This window comes from Protobothrops mucrosquamatus, unplaced genomic scaffold (assembly GCF_001527695.2).
Source record: "Protobothrops mucrosquamatus isolate PMUCROS unplaced genomic scaffold, P.Mucros_1.0 scaffold1644, whole genome shotgun sequence".
Taxonomy (NCBI): Eukaryota; Metazoa; Chordata; class Lepidosauria; order Squamata; family Viperidae; genus Protobothrops; species Protobothrops mucrosquamatus.
Window position 1 is genome coordinate 314634 of NW_015387803.1, and position 13578 is coordinate 328211.

Here is a 13578-nt window from a genome sequence, read left to right on the forward strand (position 1 = left end):
TGAAGGAATATAAAACTTAAAAGAGAAAGATTCCAAGAATTTTAGAGCCACAATTCCACACATAATTTTTGACAAAAGGACTGGATTTAGAAGTTCAAGTATACCCTTGTTGTAAGTTATGTATTCTCATATATTACAATTGAGAATATACATTTTAAAATGACATATTCAGCTCAGCTGAATGTAATGCTAAAGATCAAAGTATAATTTAGTTTTTTTTAAAAAGGCCTTTTACTTCATAGCACCTCTCTTCCTTTTCTGAGGCTAAGTTCAGAAATTTTTGCTTCCATTTTAAAGTAACTGTTAATTTACTATAATATCCAGGCTTCAAAAAACCCTACATTAATGTCCTTGAGCTCAACTTGTGATTGAAGGGACATTTAGTTTTCATGGCAACAATACAAAATTATTTATTTTTTATTTCATTATCAAATTTAGATACCACCCATCCCATTGTCTAGGTCAGGGGTCCCCAACCCCCAGTCCATGGACCAGTGCTGGTCCACAGCATGCCAGACACCAGGCTACGCAAACAAGCGAAGCCCCATCTGTGGGATGCAGGCAGAGCACAAAACCACACTCCTTATGGTCCACGGAAAAATTTCTCTCCATAGAATCGGTCCCTGGTGCCCAAAAGGTTGGGGGCCGCTGGTCTAGGTGACTGTGGTCTACCATTGCTTTCTTCTGGGCTGTTTTCTCTGTTTCCTAAATTAACCCACAGCCCTAGTATTTTTTAGCAATCTCTCATCTAATTATATACTTAATCCAGTTGCTTTATGGCTCTGCTAGAGCCGAGGAAGAAACATAGAAACCTATTATTTTCTGAGCCTTGATGCTTCTAAACAAGGAATTAGTTCTATCTTCCCCTTCCAAAGGGTTCTTTCTTAATAAGAAAAAAAAGATGAAAAAATATGGAAGAGTTTTAGACAAGGAGAGAATGTGATTAGGATTCCCTGTAAAATTACCCAAATAACAAGAACTGGAACCACACAAGGAAAACTAAAACTGGAAGGAGGAACACACCCACCAAACTCTAAACTAGAGATATGCAACCTTGTTTCCTGTTGAGCATCATGATTTCATCAGTACTTTCAAGTACTGGGATATTCTACTCCCATATATAAAAGTAGAGAAAACTAGGAGACAGAAGTGGGCACCATCTTTTAAAGGGATCTGAAGGTCACTTCTAAGAATTTAGGCCAAATGCCTTCTCCAGCCTCAAATATCTCCATACTGAGTCATGATTTAGAGATATTTCTGATAATGGTTGCCAATATAACCACATTTAAAAATGTAAGATCTCATTACTTGATATTTCTGAAGGAAAAAATATGTAGAAATATAAAAAAAAGTACAAATGGGAGTTGTAACAACAGTTCATGCCTATGAAATTCATTCTTATTGAGTTGAATTCTGTGGGTATATATTGTTACAAATTTCAAGGGTTCTCCATTTTTTTCAATATTTGTATGTTGTATAAGGATGATGCCATTTTGAATATTTAAGATCATGATTGACTGGACATTTTGGGACAATTATATGAATTATGTCTTACATTTAAAACTTACATCATAATCATTTTAATGCTGTAACTATTCTCCAAAGCACCTGAAGGCAGGACAAGAAGCAACGGATGCAAACTAATCAAAGAGAGAAGCAACCTAGAACTAAGGAGAAATTTCCTGACAGTTAGAACAATTAATCAGTGGAACAACCTGCCTCCAGAAGCTGTGAATGATCCAACACTGGAAGTTTTAAAGAAGAGACTGGACAGCCATTTGTCTGAAATGGTATAGGGCAGGGGTAGGCAACCTTGGCTCTTTTATGACTCATGGACTTCAATTCTGGGAGTTGAAGTCCATGAGTCATAAAAGAGCCAAGGATGCCTACCCCTGGTATAGGGTTTCCTGCCTGAGCAGGAGGTTGAGCTAGATGACCTCCAAGGTCCCTTCCAACTACTACTACTACTACTACTACTACTACTACTACTACTACTACTACTACTACTACTACTATTATTATTATTATTATTATTATTATTATTATTATTATTATTATTATCATCGTGCATCATCGCACAGTCAGCCAGATGTTCAGACTGGATTTGTCATTTTGTCTACCTATTGAGTCCTTACCAAGGACCTGGGATAGGCAGATGTGGATGTTTGATGTTATTACAGATATCGTCGCAGGATGGAAGCAGTTCCTAGTAAGGCCTTTTGCAATTGACTAATGGCAAATTTGTCAATGCCAATGGTGTTCAAGTGGTGCTCCAGTTGTTTTGGGATTGCACCCAAGGTGCCTATTACTATTGGTACTACCCTTGCTTGCTTTTGCCACAGTCTTTCTATTTCTATTTGTAGGTCTTTGTATTTTGTTATCTTCTCCAGTTCTTTCTCGTCTACTCTGCTATCTCCAGGCACTGCTATTATTATTATTACTATTACTATTATTATTATTTTATCTAAATAAAATAAATATTTTTTAAAAAACTTACTGATAGAGAGTTTTCTCCTTCAAAGAATTTTTTCTGGAGTTTCCACCTTCATATTCAATAAAGTTATCTTCTCCATCTTCTGACTCTAAGCTTCGATTACAGCTTCGAATTGTTTGAAATATGTAATTAGCCATAGATTCTTTTTCTATATCATGTAGACCATCTTGACCTATCCTTTGCAAGTAATTATCTTGACCACTATATTCTGCAACAAACTAAAAAAGAGAAGATACAGTACTAAGTATTCACTTTTTAACTATTCACAGCTAAAGATTATTATACAAAAATATATATTTTAGACATCTTAGGGGTACAAGTAGTTATTTTGTGAACCAGATAACATAGATTATCCCTTAATGTTTCCAGCCAACTGGAATCGCATTAAATCTACTACCAGCTCAAGGTTCACTCACCCTTCCATCCTTCCAAGGTCAGTAAAATGAGGACCAAGATTGTTGGGAGCAATATGTTGATATTGTAAACTGCTCAGAGAGTGCTGTAAAGCACTATGGAGCGGTATAGAAGTCTAAATGCTGTTGCTATCATTGTTCATTCCTATCCATACAACTTCACAGATACGCCCAATGGAATTGAATGGGGTCTATTCTTAGATAAATAGGGATAGACTTTCAATGGGAATACATTTTGGCACATACCAAAATGTACTTGCATGCTTGGAATGTCTACTGTTAATTTTGCTTTGGCACTTCAGTTCAGCTCACAGAACAGTCTCTGTTCTTGATAACACTGATATTGCTGTTATAGTAAATCTGAAAGGGCATTTATCTGGAAATAACTACAAAAGCAGAGTATTTCACTGAGGAACATGGGAATATATTTATTGCATTTTTGCTAATTTAGAAACCAAGGAAAGATCCAAGAAACTATAACTATAACTCATCCAAAAACGTATTTAAAAAATCTAGTAATAGACTATTTTGTATAAGAACTAAAGCAGATTTTAAGGATTACATTGAATGTGTGAGTGTGTGTATCTGAGAGAATCATTTAATAACCTTACTAATTAATTCTTGTTTGGTATAGGGAATCTTCACAGACTTACATGGAAGAAAAGATGATTTTGCCATTTAACCTAGTAGTTCTAGTACAGAATAACACAACTATTCATTTTATTTATTAATTAAAGCTTTTTATATGGCCACCCATCTTGCAATTGCAACTCTGGTCAGCTCACAACACATTAGAATAAAAAAGAATATCAACAACACATAAAAAGCAATAAGACAACAACAATGCACAGGCTACTTAATCTTCCAACTCGCATGTTCTGGAGTACATCTAGTTTTAATGCTTTGTGAAAAGCTTGCAGCTCCATGTAAAGTATTCCACGGCAGACCCATAAAGAGCACATTGCAGTTGGGAAGTAACTAAAGTGTGAGGGATGAGGAGCAGTGCATCCCAGTCCAGGAAGGAATGTAACTGGCACACAAAATTAAGTTGTATGACCATGCCTTGGACGTCCTTCATGTACTGTAGATGTTAAATAGGACAGTGGAGAATGTTAAGTCCTGATGGACCCCACAGACAATGGGTCATATGCTGGATCTCTCCCATACCACCTATGCCAGAGGTCATCCACAAGTACAATCAGTGCTGTTTCAATTGCATACCTAAGCATGAAATCCAGCTGAAGAGAATTTTCAGGATTCTCTGAGACTGCAGCATAACCACATTCTCAAAAAACATCTTTAAGAAGTGAAAATTGGAGACGGGTCAAAAGTTACCCAAAATAGTTAAATACAGAGATGGCTTCTTGACGCGTGGGTAGACCACAGTCTATGAAAGCAGCAGTGAGATCACCCCCTCTTTCAAGGATGAATTCACCACCACCAGGATCCAACCACAGATTGTCTCTTAGGATACCCTTAGTTAACCAGGAGGAAGAACAAGGGTCCAATACACAGGTGACTGAACCCTATCCACTTCATCAGGACCAACATGATTAAACTGCCCCAGTTATAACCAGTGTGCTTTGGTCATTTCCATGGAATGTGCCTTAACATCAGAGTTCAGGTTGGAGAGAATCTGAGCAATTTTATCTAGCGCAGCGGTCCCCAACTTTTTGGCACCAGGAACTGGTTCTATGGAGAAAGGTTTTTCCACGGACCGGAGAGGGCGTGGTTTTGTGTGCTGCCTGCATCCCGCGGATGGGGCTCTGCTAGCTTGTGTGGACCGGTTGCTGGCATGCTGCGGCCTGGTACCGGTCCACAGACTGGGGGTTGGGGACCCCTAATCTAGCAGATGGCTTGAAAACTTATCAGATAAAACATTATTGCAATTGTAAAGGCTTCAATAAATAAATATTTATGCCTTTACAAATAACACACAGACACACTTATAAATGGACCTCACCTTTTTATGCATTGCCATATCATCAACTTAGGTAAAACATGATGGAAATATAACAACTCTCTTAGATAAGATTGCTCACGCATTAAATTACCTCTAGTGTTTCATCCTGAGAATTATACTGAGGACAAAGTCTGATGAGGCTTGCAGCCCCATCCAAAACTTCATAGAGCTCTTTTAAAAATACACCACAAAAAGGAACTACTTTACAGCCAGAGATATTCAGAGCTCTGTTGACAACTTTTCTATATTCAAATGATGATTCATGCTGTGCCATAGCATCTTTCAAGCTTCGCATTGTTTCAATATCAGATTGGTCCATGAACTGCCACATTTTTAAAACTTTTCTTGACCTATTTGGAAAACATAAGAATATTTACTAGCTTGTTTGTACATATCTTGTTAGCAGTAATAACAAATAATGTCATAATGCAGTTATGAAAATATCATTGCTGCTGTACAATTACAATTACACAATTAATCATATTAACCATGTAAATTTCCCAAAAGATATGTCTACTTTATTTCTTGGAGGACAGTGTTCTGTCTGGGACATGTGCGCTTTTACCTAATCTTAGTGTGGTCTGGTAATATAAGTACCTAGCAATCATGTACCTAGTACATGTACCTAGTACATGCTAAATACAGTTAGTTTTTGACTTACAACAGTTCATTTAGTGACTTCGAAGTTGCAATGGCACTGAAAAAAGTGACTTATGACCAATTTTCCACAATTATGATTGTTGCAACATCTCCATGGTCACGTGATCAAAATTCAGACACTTGGCAATTGATTCATATTTATGACGGCTGCAGTATCTCGGTGTCTTGTGATCACCTTTTGCGAACTTCTGACAAGCAAATTCAATGGGGAAGTAAGATTCACTTAACAACTTTGTTACTAACTTAGCAACTGCAGTGATTCACTTAAGGTAGCAAGAAAGATTATTAAAAAAAAGATTATAAAATGGGACAAACCTCACTTAGCAATGAGATAGAAATGTTGGGCTCCATTGTGGTCATAAGTTGAGGACTACTTGTATGTAAGGAGAATGAGTAGATATTCCTGATTTACTCTCATTTTACTCAGTTAATTCTATGTACAATGACACTTGAATTAAAAATTGCTCAAAATAAAAACTGATAAGCCAACAGCAGAAGGAAGATTGTGTTTAATGTAAACTATATACTGTAAGCATATCAGATTAGATTCATCATCATATAATTTCATGAAATCATACACATCATTATGTTTTATTACAAACCAGCAGGAAAAAGTCCTCTTCAAATATAGAATACATGATCAAGATGCTATGAAATGTTATGATAAATGGATAGAATGAAGAACTACAAATATTTTCAAGTATAAGGCTTCCTTTGTACCCTGCCATACAGCTTAGATCTTGCCTCTGCCCTGTCTCATCAAGTTACTCTTATTTTCCAATGTGCATATTTTATTGATTATGATTGAGAGAAGATATGGTTGTATGAGAAATCATGAATAGTAATGAAAAATGGAGCAAGGATTTTTAATATGGTGGGTTTGATAAGATATATTCTAAAGTTATCTAAAGTATGTCCTTCTTTCAGGGTGGTAATTAGCACTTTTTCTTAACTATGTTTAAATGTGGTACTAAGAGATTAAAAGTTTTTCCCCTGATTTACTTGTTTATCACTCCATAAGATAAACAAGGCCCCTTGAGTTTTCTAGAAAAATACCTCTTTTTAAACGGTATAACCTCTGTCATCCATCTTATTCAATTCTGCCAAAACATTTACAATCATAAACTCAGTGGGTGAGATAAAGGATGCTATTTAACAGAACATTCAACACAATGACTGATGGAGTGATGTTCAACATTTATTTATTTTTAAATAGACACATGGTATATAACAGATGCTGTAACATAATCTATCCGAGTTGCTATCATTTCAAGAATGAGTTCAAGTACCTGAGCCCTGCCAAGAATTCCATTACACCATTGTAGTTGCCCATGTTCCAGCAACATTTTGCCACATGTATTACATAAGAGAAAACTTCTCGCTTTTCCTCCATAGAACCAGCAGTCAGAATCAACCATGTCACCCAAGAGCTTACCTTGTTAAAAAGAAAAAAGGAAAGCAGAAAACATTATTGTACTTTTTTATTATTTTCCCCCCTAAAATGTTTCAGTTTGTTTTTCAAGTGAATTGTACAGCTTATATGTCATATTACAGGTGAAAAAAATTCTGAAGTGATTTATTTTAGTCTGATTTTTTTTTACATCTCAGGAACCTGAGATTTTAATAGTGGTGTGTAGATTTTTTATATCCAGTGTAATCATGGTAACATTATTATTGGGGTGCATAACACTAAGTAACTGTGTACACAATCAAGCAATCAATATTTTATCTGTATTTAAGAAATTTTCACTTTCATTGTCAATATATGTAAAATTAGTTATGAGTAAATTAAAACTAGCCTTTTTATACTGGTATTGGACACACAATGATAGATTGCTAATTTTAAAGAAAAGCACTAAGGCTTAACGTTTAGTAACATTTTATAACTATAAAGTTTTATGCTTTTTAAATAATACATTTTTTTCTATTACAAAGTCATGCTCTTTCTTTAAAACCATATTTTAAAATGATATTTTACTTTACACCATTTGTAAGAAGTGTGAATAATTTCCCCTCATTAACATCATTTTATATATATATATATATATATCATTTATTGCTATAAATATTTTAAAAAATAAATTCCAGAAATATTTTAAAATCATTTAAACTCTCAGAACACTTCATATGTTGCCTAACATGTAAACATATCTACTTTAATTTTCTTTTACTCATATTCCCAATATGACTTCATTGGTAAATTCCATTTTAGGTTCAGTGAGAATACTCATTTCAACATAATTTGTTTAAATGTTCAAACCTGAACAATTATCTAACACTTATAAAATGCAGTTCACTTTCCCACAACATTAATTGAAAGAAAAACAGAAATATAGAAACACCATATTTCACATGGAAACATAATTCAAACCAACTGGACTATTTTATAGTGAGATTCCCAAGAGTTTTGTTTTTTTCCCATTGTATAAACACTTATCAACATGAGATAATAAATGCAATCTTTTTTCTCTCCTCCATTTAGTTTTCTTCTTCTTGGCTCATGAAGGATTTATAATTTATGTTTACTGACATTCTTTCAGTAATGAGATCTTCACATGCATTTCATCATCTTTTAACAGTTAGATCTAAAGACACAAAGCAAACTGGGCTAAAGTAACTAAAAACTATTTATAAAGGGAGAAAACTACCCAGTCAAAAAAATCAAGTATCTTATTTGCAACAATATATGTCTGGGCTTGGAAGAGAATCAGGCTTGGGCCGGGTTAAGAAGACTCCAAGGGAATATACCAGGGCACAAGATTAAACTGTACTGTTGAATACTATCTGGAAAAACGGCACTTTTTATTGTTGCCAATATAACTGTACAAGGAATCCTCGACTTACAACTTACAACCATTCATTTAATGACCATTCGAGGTTACAACAGCACTGAAGGTGCCTTATGATTTATTTTCACACTTATGACTATTGCAGCTTCCCCATGGTCAAGTGATTAAAATTCAGATACTTGGCAATTGGCTCATATTTATGACAGTTGGAGTGAAATTTGCAGTTGCAAATTTCTGACAAGGAAAGGCAATGGGGAAGCCAGATTCACTTAACAACTGTGTTACTAACTTAACAACTGTAGTGATTCACTTAACAACTGTAGAAAGAAAGGTTGTAAAACCAGGCAAAACTCATTTAACAACTCTCTCGCTTAGCAATGGAAATTTGGGGCAATCAATTGTGATCATGCAGTGCACCCATTTAAACAGACAAACTTGTTTCAGAGGGGATATTATGAGCATTAAACTTAGCATTATTGTTAACAGTTGCAATACTCCTACTTTAGTATATAGAATTGGACAGCATCCACAATTCACTACTACCAGGCATAGAGATGATGTGATTCCCATAACTGAAAGAGGATAGTCCCACAATTGGGACTATCAATATGAATTCTGAGAGTTGAAATCCACAAGTCATAAAAGAGCCAAGGTTCCCCACCCCTGACATAGCACAATCATTTTGCTCTTTATCTGCTTTTTACTTACAATACTTGGGTCCCCCCTCCCCCCATGTTGTGGTATTCTATTTTTTTTTGTTTTGTTTTGTTATGCTGTGCACTGCCCAGACTTGTTTGGAGTCAGGTGGCATCTTAAATCAAATCAATTACATTAAATTATTTGAATTAAATCAAATCACAAAATCATCTTCTGCTATTGGAAGTGTCAACAGAGGTTGCAGAGGAAGTCCAGAGCACTGCAGAGAGAAGCAATGTGGCCATTTCGCTTTTAGAAGCAATGAAATCTTCAAAAATCTATTTAAATAGGTGCCCTGTATGATATTTCAGCAAAATCAAGCAGTCCTTCAAAGTTTTGTGCAGGAAGCACCACTAAACTAATTTCTTATGCAGGCAATGTTTTGCTTACAATCTTAAAAGGAAAATTAGAGTTATACAGGGAAAGAGAAATGCCAAAAAAAATCAGACAAGTTTGCAGCAAAGTAGAGAGATATGAAATCACACTAAACTTTCATTTACTTTTTGCATCAAATCAATACTTATTGCAGTCAATAACTAACGCAAAATAAATAGAAGTCTTAAATCTAAAGATGAATCTAAAAGGAATAAAACACATGACAGTGTAAATATAAAATAATTACGGTATAACTAAAAGCAATTTTGAAAGTAAAACACTTCCCTTAATAAGCAAGACGTTTGGGGATCAAAAATAAACAAGTATGTTCAATGCGCTGGAGAAAGAAAGAGAATGAACCAAGAAGGTAATGATAAACACTGACAAGACTGTGTAGGATAAGAACATTTAACTGACAAAAGACTAGAATGGTTAAACAATCCTCTGTCCACTAGTAATGCATTATATGAAAGCTAAAACCCCAAAACAAGGCAGCATTACAGATTCAGAAATGTTTAGAGTATCAGGGATTTGGGGGGGGGGGGAGGACAATCAACTAGTCCTAGGCTACTTTAGGGCTTCAAGTGCTGACCAGAAAACAAAAACTCACATACTTGGTTGTACGATATGAATGGACAATGGACTATAAAAAGGGGAAATGAGGTAATTTGGGTGGGTTATTGACTAAACCAAATTTTGCAGACTCCTTTTGAACAGCTGGAGAGAGAAAGAGAGAGAGAGAGAGAATACTGACTAGATCACTGGATTCTCACCAAGTTGGAGTGCAGAAAGAGTCCCTTCTTTTCAAAGAGAAGACAGAATAGAGCAACTGTACAATTGAAACTTGAATCAGTTAGCTGTAGTTTGTAATTCTCCAATAAATATCATTATCTGAAAACAAATCTCTCCAAAATCTTAGGACATATCTAGAATTGTGTTGCTAGTAACACATAAAGGCAAAACAAACAAGTGAACTGGTTACCAACAGGTGGTCCTTAACTTACATCCATTTAACTCTGGGTTAAAGTTACAACAGCTTTGGAAAAAAGGGATTTGTGGCCTGTACTCACACCTACAACCATCACACCACCCTGCATTCAGTGTAGTAGAGTTTTGCAGTGTTTGGGGTTAATCCAGTGTTTGGGGTTCAAAGTGCTTTAGACTGCACACAGTTCACATGTAGCACCTCTCTGAGATAACTCAAGTAACTGTGCCCTTTCCCAGAAGTATGTAGTAGCTTCAGAAGGCAGTCACAAGATCTTGGAAATCAGAAAAATCAAAGCTGCCTTAAAATGTTGCAGACAGGTGCTGTGACTGTTTTCTCATGCACTCCAAAGCACCTCTAGATGCTGAATTTGAAACACTGCATAGTATAATCATTAGTAAACATATATATTCCCAAATAGATCTTGATTGGAAACAAATGTAATCTAACAAATACAATAAATCAGATTATTAAACGGTATCAGCCTAAACAGAGTTGAGAGTTTTGTGTCATATTTCATCCTTAGTTCGAGTAACACATAGCTACGGAATTATTCAGAGATTAAACTCTACACAACATAATTTTTGACAGTTGTCCTGGTAACATAAACAGAAGCCTGTCTCCTTCCAGCAGAATAGGCCATATGGAACCATTAAAAACTTTAAAATTGTTTCAAAAGTAACAGTAAAGAGCATGGAAAGGAAATGTTTTATACTTTTGACTAAGCAATTAATATTAAGAAATGTAATTAAGGGGGATCCAGTTTATTTGGGAAATTAAAGAGAAAGAAGAACCCATAAATAAGCAGGTCTCTATTACAGAAGATTCTAAACACATGATACGTTATTCTAAAATTCCCATTACTTTAGAGTTTCAAATATGGTTGAACAACATAGTGATTTTGGATGCATAAGCTGCTTTGAACATAGTCCATGAGGCATATACGTTTAAGCATGCATATGATTGTAACCTAAATTCTGAAGTCTTTGCAGGGAGGGTGAAAGAAAAATCAAGATAGCAACTGTGACCATATCATAAAAAACACAACCCCTTTTTGTGTTCATTGTGTGTGGCAATAGGCATAAAAAAGGACTGGGCTCCGATCACATCTTCATAACTACTACAGTCACTTTTTGATGCTCCTGTTTAAGTTTATACATTTTTGGACATATCTGGCACAGGAGGTGAACTTTTGGCTTCAAAGTCATAAATAATCTTAAATGGTAAATTAAGGAATAGGTATACAGTACATATATTCATACACACAGAGGCGCATAAATTCTCTCCAGCTGAGGTGGAAAAGAATGATTTATTTATGTATTACTTTCATATCCCCCTGCAATCAAAACTCCTGATGGTCTGTGCTAGCAGGAAAAAATCATGTACTTCCTACCCAAACATTAGCTTGGCTGGCTGGAGGATGTTATAGACTCTTCTCAGGCAAAACTCAATTTCACTGGGAGTCACTTGTGTTAACTGGTTGGAATGGGTTTTTTATTTTGTTTTTGTTTTAATTATACATGCATTTATATTGTATTTTCATTCTTCTTTTCATTCTTCATTTATATGGGTGGCCATATAAATCTAAATAAATAAATAAATGTCTTTATAAAATCTATTAAACTTAGAACATTGAGTTCCTAGCCAGTGTAATTAATATAAGCTAGTTGTTTTTAAGTATCACAGCAAAATCACATTACATTTTCAAGATTACAGTCAAGATTTTCTATAGAATTCTAGAATTTCTGGCAGTCCAGTTGCCTTGACCCACCTTTCAACCAACTCTACCTGGATGATTTTCATTGATATCTAGAATCTCTAATGAATTATAATTATGAACATTATGAACATACCATCATGGCTCTGTGGTTTAATAAAGATTAATTATGCAGAACAATTTTAACACATCTGTTTGTGAATTTAGTAGTTATGTCACTAAAAACATTTTAGAAAAGATCTGCAACTAGCAAAAGGGAAAATTCTTTAGAGGAGCACAAATGGCTGCAACCTTTCCAAAGTTGTCAATCAATTTAGGAGCACTTAAAATATGAATAAAGTGAAAAATAAATATGTTCTCAGCCCTCAAAAAGTGCAAGAAACTAATGGTAATATCTGGATTGAAAAAGAAACAAAACTGAAGCCAAATATTCCAAACATAAAGCCAGATCACTTGGTATTTATTTAATAAATTGGCAAATCTTTTTTTTCACCACCAGCAATCAACTTTACAATTCTTTTACTTTCCTTTTAAATATTCCAAGTGAGAAAATAAGAGTAATATAGTCCGTTTAGAACAGTCAGTTTGAGCAAAATACTATATGGCTATTGTTGTGTCCTGAGCCTGCAAAGGCAGGCTCGGGATGTTGCAAGAGTCCCGGGCATTTGCAGAAGCTGCCCGGGACCAGACTGAGTGGCGCCGGCCTTGCGCGCATGCGCAAGGCGGGAAAAGAGTGTATTGTGATTGGTTGAATTTGCCCGGGGATCTGAAGGTATAAATAGAGGCCTGCGTGCCTCTGCTCAGGTTGTTCGTAGAATGGAAGCAGAGAATAAAGACTTGTTAGAAATGCTTCGTCTCAAGCGCCATTATTCTCCGGACTTAACACTGGCGACGAAGGTGGGATTCAGTCTATAGAGCTAGGAAAGCTTGAAGACTCACCCAAAGAAGTCCGGAAGAGAAAACGGCATGGAAGTCAGCGTTATCCTGCCAGTACGAAATCGCTGGAGGGTGCGTGCGGCTGAAGAAGAAGACCTGATCCTCGATCATGGCGAAAGTTGGGCGTTTAGCGGAATTCGACGTCTCTCACCCCGAGAGGTGGGAATCTTATGTTGCAAGAGTCGAGACGTATTTCCGCATAAACCAGATTTGGGAGGAAGGCTTAAAGGCTGCCACATTGTTGTGCGTTTGTGGGCAAGACGCTTTTGAGATCACGAGAGCTTAATCGCCCCGGACTCGCTGGAAACGGTATCATACTCCGATCTGAAGAAAACTTTAAAGTAACATTTTCAGCCCAAGCAATCTGTCATGGCTTGGAGGCACACATTTCAACAGAGAGATCAGCGAGTTGGAGAATCAGCAAAAGAATACGTTGCGGCCTTGAGAAGAGCAGCTAAACCGTGCGACTTCAAGGACTTAGAGGAAAGACTGCGCGATCGTTTTGTGTGCGGACTGAGGAACACAGAATTACAGCAGAGGCTGTTCGCCA

The 13578-nt window shown here is 36.0% G+C and overlaps 1 protein-coding gene across 1 annotated transcript in view; it reads right to left on the bottom strand.

Annotated features, from left to right (window-relative positions):
* The window catches only part of PLCE1 (phospholipase C epsilon 1), a 133719-nt gene that overhangs the window by 40880 nt on the left and 79261 nt on the right, over positions 1-13578 (bottom strand). The window contains exons 4-6 of the mRNA XM_015822694.2: positions 6820-6965; positions 4962-5220; positions 2498-2712 (exon numbers count right to left, since the gene is read on the bottom strand). Coding sequence (XP_015678180.2) covers positions 2498-2712; positions 4962-5220; positions 6820-6965 — 620 coding nt within the window. The remainder of the gene's footprint in view (positions 1-2497; positions 2713-4961; positions 5221-6819; positions 6966-13578) is intronic.